The following is an 8,328-nucleotide window of genomic DNA, read 5'->3' as shown; positions in this document are numbered from 1 at the left end:
CATATTCTCGTCTATGTCTTTTGATCTCGAGAAAAATATTAGATCATTGTTGCTCGTATAATACAGTATATCTGCGACTCCCAGTCAGAGTGTGACATCATGATGTGAAACCTAACAAAATTTATCGGTTACGTTTTACATATTTTATCTGACGTTCAATTGGAATTTGCTCATTCCACCTCGGTGTGGTGTGTTAACCATATGATAATTTCTTTTTTTCTTTTTCTAATTGTAAAGCTCCGTATTGCGGCCGAAAGGCCGAAGCTAGATTTCCGCTTTCTGGAAAAATTGATTAGATTGTGACTTTGTTATGTCATTTAGCTTGCTATACAAGAGTAGGAATACACAAGACAAGAACTTATATGTCTTTTTGTTCCTTGAGTGGATTTTGCTAACAAAACGTACATGGGCAAATATGGTACGGGCTTTCAGCAGCGCCCAGAATGAACAAAGTATAACCCCCAGTACGAGCCCAATTTATGGTCCAAAGCACACCATGAGCAATATGGGGAAATTCGGTTCGGTTCGGTTCGGTTCGGTTCGGTTCGGTTCGGTTCGGTTCCCAAAGGGATGAATTTTCTGCATCAAGTTTTGACCGGAACCAAATCGAGCCACAAGATTTCAAACCCGAAGAAGATTGTTGCTCGTAGTTCAGTTCAGTTCAATTCCAGTTCCGATGTTGTGATTTCCAGCTTGTTGGTAGGGCCTATCCACTAAACCATTCAAACCAAAAAGTCGAATCCAGCCAAACATTTTCAGTTCAGTTCAGTTTTCATGCAACTTTGGTTCGATTTTTTTTTTTCCCATCTAAAAGGTTAAGAAATTTTCGATTTTCTTTCAGCTTTAGTTCGAGTCCTCCCCTCAGATTATACTGTAAGCTCTTTCACATATAAAAAGACATCTCTCTTTTATGTGCTAGCTGCTAAGGCAAATGAATGGAACGCAAACTTCAGTTCACAGCCTGACTTTAATGTGAAGAAAGATCAAAGAAGGGAATAAGTCTACCCAAAAAAAGGAAAAAAAAATTCAACACCTTAACAATTCTAGTTCCCGAGCAATGCAAAGGCCGTAAACCTGATATGCGCACCCATCGGTGAGATAAACCTTTGAAATATTCCCTTTGTTCCACAGAACATGATAGGCAAGAACAGAAGCATATAACTTCACTCTCCAGGATAAACCGGAACCGATGTACAGATTAAACCTTAGGAACTATATTAGTTTCAATGAGAGAATTTTAGTTATTCACAATATAATGCAGCTAAAGCGGCTACAGTGAAAGCCGATTCATTCCTCCAGATCATTAATAAGTTGTTCAACACGATAGAGCTCCTCGATGTTCAACTTCTGACTTTTAACTTCTCGACAACTTTAAAAAGCCGACCACGCCCCAAGTGTTCTTAGGAGAGTCCTATGATCCTCAGCATGAAGCCACTGACTTGGCAATGGGATGGACTGAAGGTTGCAGCTGGGAGAGAGCAGTGTCACCATCCTCACTCTCGTCAAAAGCTATTGGAGTTCCATTAAGATTCTTCCTGCCATTTGAGTCGGCAAACGCAAGCATTAATCACTCAGAGGATAAATTACAAGGACTAGGATACAATGATGTATTTTTCGCAATATGTAAACAGAAGTCGATTTGCTTTCGTTCAGAAGACTGGGAAAATTACACGCATATCGACCTTCATATTCTTGATAAAGAAAAAACTGTAGCTTTCCGAGTTGTATTGAAATGCTTTTCTGTACTGCTAAGAGCTACAGAACACATTTTATTCTGCCTTTCTCTTCGTCTTTGAAGAAGAAAAGAGAATCATCAATTGACTATAGGCTTTACAGCCTTCAAAATTAGCTTAACCAAATGACCAGATATGTTATTATGCTAGGACAATGAAATAGAGCTTAGAAACACAAATACCTTTGAGAGAGGGAACTCTCCTCAGACAATGCCTTTTCTAGCCTCTCCTCAAACGGTGTAGCGTGCCAACTCACCTTTTGATCCTGAGAACAAAAGGGGCTAAAAATTAGCTCAACGCTTCACCATGGAAGTTTAAAAGAGAATAACTGGGATATACCTCCTTATACTTGGTAGTTGAGTTGGGGATTCCATTTCCATCCCAACCTTTGGGAAGGTTATCGGCACAATCAGCTTCACTCCAGTGTGTAGCAACAAGGCCAATGATTGGCCTATCTCCAGGAGTTCTGTAGAATTGAGTTCTTCTCTCATCTTGCTGGCGAGTGGGCGGTTTTAACCAGGCAGACAAGCTTGCTTCGACCTTCAGCTCTTTTCCCACAGAAGCTTCTTTGAACTGCATTTCTTGCTTCACCATTGCATTTTCTTCAGGTTGATCCACAGAGTCTCTCAGCTCATCTGAAAATTGGTTATTATGAAACTGATCTTCCTTCAATGCCTTCAACTGGGATGCATTCTGTACGGGGTTAAGCACTGAATAGACATACTGGGACCTGATCCTAGCCTTCCCATTTGTCTCGGCACTTACAGGAAAAACAGTACCAGGAGTTTGCATCTCATCAGACAACTTTAGAGGTGTTGGATGAGGTGAATTCCTTGATGCGATCTGGTGACCCGGTGTTTCGGATATTTTCAAGTTCTGGTTTGCATTTTCAGATGGAAACATATCTATAGCACATTCAAATCTCACTGACTTATTCTTATGACGGGCATCTGCGTCTGTGATGGAAATGCCGTGTGAAGGTGGAGTTGCATAGTTGTCTGGCACTTTCATGTGATACTTGTGAGGCATATAAACCGAAACTTCTCCACTCGCCATAGTTGAGTTATTTGAAGAGGTTCTCGTATTTCCAACATCAGATATACAGCTGCGGGAGAAAAGGCAGAAAGGATTTAATGGTAAAAAGGTTCCCATGGATAGACATAAATTTAAGACATAGTAGGACAACATAAGTAACTGCTGACAATCCATAAAAGCTTTCAACTTTCCTCGAACAAAAAGAAAGGAAAAGAATTCCGTGCAGAGAGATGAAATTGGTAAAAGGAACTGCTTCAAGCCAACCATTATCCATTAGTTGAATTGCGTCAGTCCCACATGCATTGCCCTGACAGTTTACTGTTGCAAAATTCAAAGGTCGAACCTGCTGGGTGAACGCTCTTGGGAGGCTAAATCCTCTCCCAGCATTTCACGAAGTTCAAGAGGCGTTGGAGGAAGTTCGGAGAGTTTATCTGGTTGAAGTTTCTGGGTAGCTTCATCAGGAAGCCATGAATGGAACTTAGGTCTCTCTGAATCTGCATCTTCAGGTGGCAAAGCTATCAGCCTCCTTGTTCCTTTTCGTATTTCACACGGTGTCTCCTTCAAGGTTCCACAAGCTTTAAGGAACTGAGCCTGTTTCATAGAGCTCTAACATGATAAGCCAATCGCTGATGACACATAACAGAAGCCGGTCATTCATTCGAATGCAAAACAATATCATTAATTTTGTTACTGCCATCTCCACTTGCTCAGTCTAAATTCACCAAGTTCAGATTAATTTACCAGTGTCATCAAAAAATAAGCCACACCATCGCACCCCAGATAAGGAGGCTCACTGGATGACAACATTAAAGACCATATAAGAAAAAGACTAGCTAGCTCGTGAAAGCTATGAGCTGCTTACTTGTAGAAGTGTTAACATCAATCTACAGGATGAGGCTACCAATTTCTTTTTTAGATAAGACTCATTTTCAACCTGTTGAACTTTCTGTACATGACATGACCATCTCATATACTTCGAGCAGGTAGAAACAATCGCTTTCAGGGGAGACAAAGACCAGTTTAACAGAAGCAATGCAACAGTCTTTAGTCAATATACCTCCTCTCTAAGCTCCTTGTTGATGGTAGAGGGAGACTCAAAACCATTGCCTTCCCGGTCCTCCCGACTGTGGTGCTCCGTCTCTTTCCCATTCAAATTAACCAACCAACTAATCAGTTAAGAAATCCATATCAAAGGAGATAAAAACACGACTTACCATCTTATTGAGGATATTCCACTGCCTCAAAAAACCAAAAACATTTAATACTTACCATCGTATTGAAACAGCGACGACAGAGGGTTCCGAGATACCACCGGTTCCTGGAAGCAGCAGAACAGATCGAAACGAGCTTGTCAAACACACAAATGGTACAACTTTGCGATGAGGATGAAGCAAATGTTAAATGGCAACGAGAAATGAAATGTCAGGACTGATTGCAGTGACAATATAAAAGAAAAATGAATCAGCAGTGGGAACTAGATCCGATATTGAAATGAATTCGATAGGTCTGATCCGACAGTCGTGTCCTATTCCTGCGATAATCGATATCTCAAACCCCCAATTTCCTCAGCTGGCAAACACAAATCAGGTCACAGAAGCCCGAAATTCCAAGAAAACGGTCACGCGAGTGCTCAAACAGTGGGATACTGGGATCGGATTCATCCATCGGAGTGAAAGAAACAGGATCAAGAGGCTCACCGGATGCTTCTTGGAGCGGATCGCTCGCGATCGAGGAGGACAGTCGTCGTTCTTGGTGCGGAAGCAGGCGAAGAAGCAACCCATGGCTATCGACGCCGACCTGTACAAGAACCTCAGCACCGATCTCAGCTCTCGCCTCAGCGGTCGCATGAAAGTCCGTCGATAAGGCGGTGGCCGGAGGGATTGCTCTCTCGTTGTCTGACCGAGGAAGAGGGCTTGGGGTTCTGGTGTTCGTGTCCTCCGTCTTCCTCTTCCCCTTTGAAATTTGAACCGAACGGACGAGGGAAAAGACGGGACGCTTTCTCCGTTGCATGGGATTGGTACACTTCTCTCTACGCTTCTTGGATTGACCCATTAACTTTATCTTCTTCACATTTAGGCCCCGAAAAAATGACCGGAGTTAAATCTAACCCGGTAAAAGAAGAATGGCATATGTTTTTCCCCATTACAATTTGGGAGGCTGGTGGCCTAATAAAAGTATGAGTGGAAGAAAATAAAGGAGCAAATGAAGTTTTTGTGCCAATAATTGAATTTATAACTACTTTAGGTTGAAGGGTACACCATTTCACAAGGTTTATATATATTGCAACATTATATGCCTCAATTATCTAAATTAAGAGAAGCCCATTTGCTTAGGAAGCCCCAAACTATGAGGCATATAACAATTTATCTCATAGGCCTTTTACTTTGGGAAAAAAATTAGACCGTGTCATTAGATTTTTGCAGCGAATTTTAAAGTAAAAAGGCAAAAAAATTAACATTATTTCATATCTGTTCATTTCAATTTCCCCATATAAGAAAAATATGACATGTGGCTGGCATAATACTTTCAAAAGTGGAGCTGGTTTACTAGCCTTGCCAAGGACCAATAGGTCTTGCTAGTTTGCATAAACCTATCATCTTATTTGACACGGGATGAGTTTTATGTAGTGTTACTTACATATGGAAATATGTCGTTGTGAATGAGGATGATTTTGCAATGAGTACAAAGTTTGAGGACTTCTTTACTTTTTTCTTAGAACAATCAATTTTCTTTTTTCGGCGTGAACTTTGATATCCGAAAGCCCAATTAGGCCATGACTAATCCATTCGAGTTGGGTTAGCCCATTAAGGGGTAAAACTCTCACGGCCTGAATTTTTTGTATTCAAAAGGACTTGAACTCAATACATTGCTTAAACAGAAGAAATGCCAAATTGGTTGGTTCAAGCAAAAAGCTTTCATACTTGCTAGTTTCTATTCATGTAATATATGGTGATTTTTTTTTTGTTACACAGGAGGCATATGTGCCTAATATTATAAAATAAAAATCATAAGAACTAATAAAGGGACATGAATAGTCGATATTGAACCTGAAATCTTTTGATTACCAGACAATAACTTATACCACTGCGCTATACCCTCTTTGATATATATGGTGATTTTATGATCCTTTAAATATAAAATTTTCCCTTTCTTATTTTGGGCCAATGCTCAATTATTATTTCTAGTGCATGTCATTAATGAGCTATCCCTAATTATGTGCTTGTGTAAAGTAATGACATATCACATATCTACTATCATCAATGTAATATCTCATGCCATCAACAAAATTCTAAATAATGTGATATATTTCATTTTAATTAGGTTTGTTTTGTTCAAACTTGTTTTGATTGCGTGATGTGGCCCCTCGACTCTATTAATGCAAACGATTTACCCTCTAGACCTAATTTTGGGAGTCCATTAAGTAATTATTCTAAGTGGCCGCATTTGGTTATTGTAAATAAAATCGTGAATAAAGTGAAATGGAATTCATTTGTTACTCAACAAAAAATGATACCATGAGTACAATCAATGGGTAGTCCATAAGGTTGTGGATTCGAATCCTGACTTGTGCGTAATCCTTAGTGAGTGCATCCAGACATGTATATGCTAGCACGTAAACTTACCTAAGATCGATGAGCCTATGTGTTTTCTAAGTTTCAAAAAAATAAAATAAAATCCTCGTTACTAAACAAAAAAATAATAATACGATCAATTCGTGTCCAAGCACTCAATTATTTCCGGAATTTTTCGTGTGTGTGTGTGTGTATACACATGTTACGCCCATCTTACAATTGGGACTGCAACCAGTAATTACTAATAACCGTCCAAGAATTTTCAGATTTCCCTTTATCATCGAGAATTTTCAACCAGTAAGTACTGCATTGAGTATTTATACAAAAGTAAAACTAAATGTATGCATTTTACAGTTAATAAGAGTAAAATCAAGTCAATAAAGTTATTTTAACCAAAATTAGAGCAATCAGTTTTATTCTTTGGGGTTTCTAATAAGAACTTACCAATTTTTAACGTACAAATTAAAGATATAATAAATTTGTTCTACAGTTTAAAGTTTCGTTGCTACTAATCAAAATTTACTTATTATTTTTATTAAATTTACATAGTTTATTGTTATATGCATGCATATTATGATCTCGATAACATTTCCATCAGAGTGCTTCGATTTGAAAATTTTAAATTTATGTATTTTTTTGCTAAATTTCTCTACAATAATTTGTCTTTTCATATCATATAGTAATATTCTTATTTAATTATTTCTAAGAAAAATTATTTTCTTTAAATTAATACTTGTCGTCCAATACATAACAATGGAATAATTATTAATCAAAATTCATTTTTTTATTTTCAATATTTTTAGTGATATTGTTGTTTATGTTATAAAATGAATCATTTTATAAAAAAAATTAAATTTTAGGTATACTTATTTATTTTCACCTAAACCAAAATTCGTTCTTGTAATTTTCGTTCTTTATTTTTTAATCTGTAATAATATTTAATGACTAGTGAAGAAGTAACGTCGTCACTTCGAAATTTATTAAAAATTTTAATTATTCTGTATTAAATTATACATATTATTAGATGATGATTTGATAAATTTCGAGTGACGACATTAATCTTTTCCCATCATCTTGTCATTAATATTATTTATATATATATATATATGATACAGTCAACAAACTGCATTATATATATATATATATATATATATATGAAGTATCCATGCAATGTAAGAAAAATTCGTTTTGGTGGATGCAATGCAAGAATTTAAGAGCCACTAAAGTACTTCATAGTGAGTATGCGAACGTCTAAATAAGAATTAATTTCACTCAATAAGTGAAGAATATAAGTTTATAGTGAGAATACTACTATAGCAGGAATTAAACAATAACTGGGGGACCTTTTCTCTCTTATTTACTCTCAAGTCTCAATTTCCTGATCTAATATTTGAAATATTAACGCGTTACCGAGCCACGTGTTAGCGGTGTCAAACGGGGTTTCATAAGAAAATGGAGCCCACGTGGTAGAGCCATCGCCTCCAGCAGATACACGGTCTCTGTCTGCCTCCATAGTTTCATTAATTAATTTCCACGTTTCTGTCCGATGAGAAGTTCTTATGAAAGCAACCATGTCGAATCAGGGAGAAATTTCAATGCATTTTCCCATTTTTTTAATTTCAATTGAAAAGGAGTGTATAACGTACTAAAATCACAGGCAAAAGAAAAACCATCAAAATTAACTAATTGAATACATGAAAACTTAATTTCCATATGAGAGCGATTACATTTAATGAAAACTAATAAAAATTTTGATAAATCCAGAAAACGTCAAAAATAGTTAGGCAATGCGGACAGCCGATCACTCGGTCGTTAATTTATCCCGTGTCCTGTTACGTCACCGAACGATTCGAGGACCAGGTCGAAGTTAATATGAGTTATACCAAGTGCAACGTCTCCCACAAAACCTGGCCTCAGCTTTTCCCAGCAGACGATGAGACGCAAGATGACAATTACCTTCTTCACCCGCTGTATGCACAACGCACATG

General features: G+C 37.6%; 1 protein-coding gene across 1 annotated transcript; it reads right to left on the bottom strand.

The window, feature by feature from the left end:
* Positions 1-1,055: 1,055 nt before the first annotated feature.
* On the bottom strand, positions 1,056-4,942 carry LOC116202563 (protein JASON). The gene is made up of 7 exons (XM_031534158.1): positions 4,466-4,942; positions 4,038-4,086; positions 3,826-3,908; positions 3,112-3,359; positions 2,073-2,838; positions 1,916-1,998; positions 1,056-1,535 (listed from the first exon to the last, which is right to left on the bottom strand). Exons 1-7 carry the CDS (start codon positions 4,613-4,615, stop codon positions 1,421-1,423), a joined length of 1,494 nt encoding a protein of 497 aa, XP_031390018.1. The 5' UTR covers positions 4,616-4,942; the 3' UTR covers positions 1,056-1,420.
* Positions 4,943-8,328: the final 3,386 nt, after the last annotated feature.

Source organism: Punica granatum, chromosome 4 (assembly GCF_007655135.1).
Source record: "Punica granatum isolate Tunisia-2019 chromosome 4, ASM765513v2, whole genome shotgun sequence".
Taxonomy (NCBI): Eukaryota; Viridiplantae; Streptophyta; class Magnoliopsida; order Myrtales; family Lythraceae; genus Punica; species Punica granatum.
Note: the sequence above shows the minus strand (reverse complement) of the source record. Positions and strands in the feature narration are given on the sequence as shown.

Excerpts from the sequence above, each read along its gene's own strand:
- LOC116202563 (XM_031534158.1), bottom strand. The coding sequence starts at position 4,615 with ATGCGACCGCTGAGGCGAGAGCTGAGATCGGTGCTGAGGTTCTTGTAC. Across the intron at positions 2,839-3,111 it reads CAAGAGCGTTCACCCAGCAG|CTGTATATCTGATGTTGGAA; the intron begins GTTCGACCTTTG and ends TTTCTCCCGCAG. Across the intron at positions 1,999-2,072 it reads CAACTACCAAGTATAAGGAG|GATCAAAAGGTGAGTTGGCA; the intron begins GTATATCCCAGT and ends TTTTGTTCTCAG.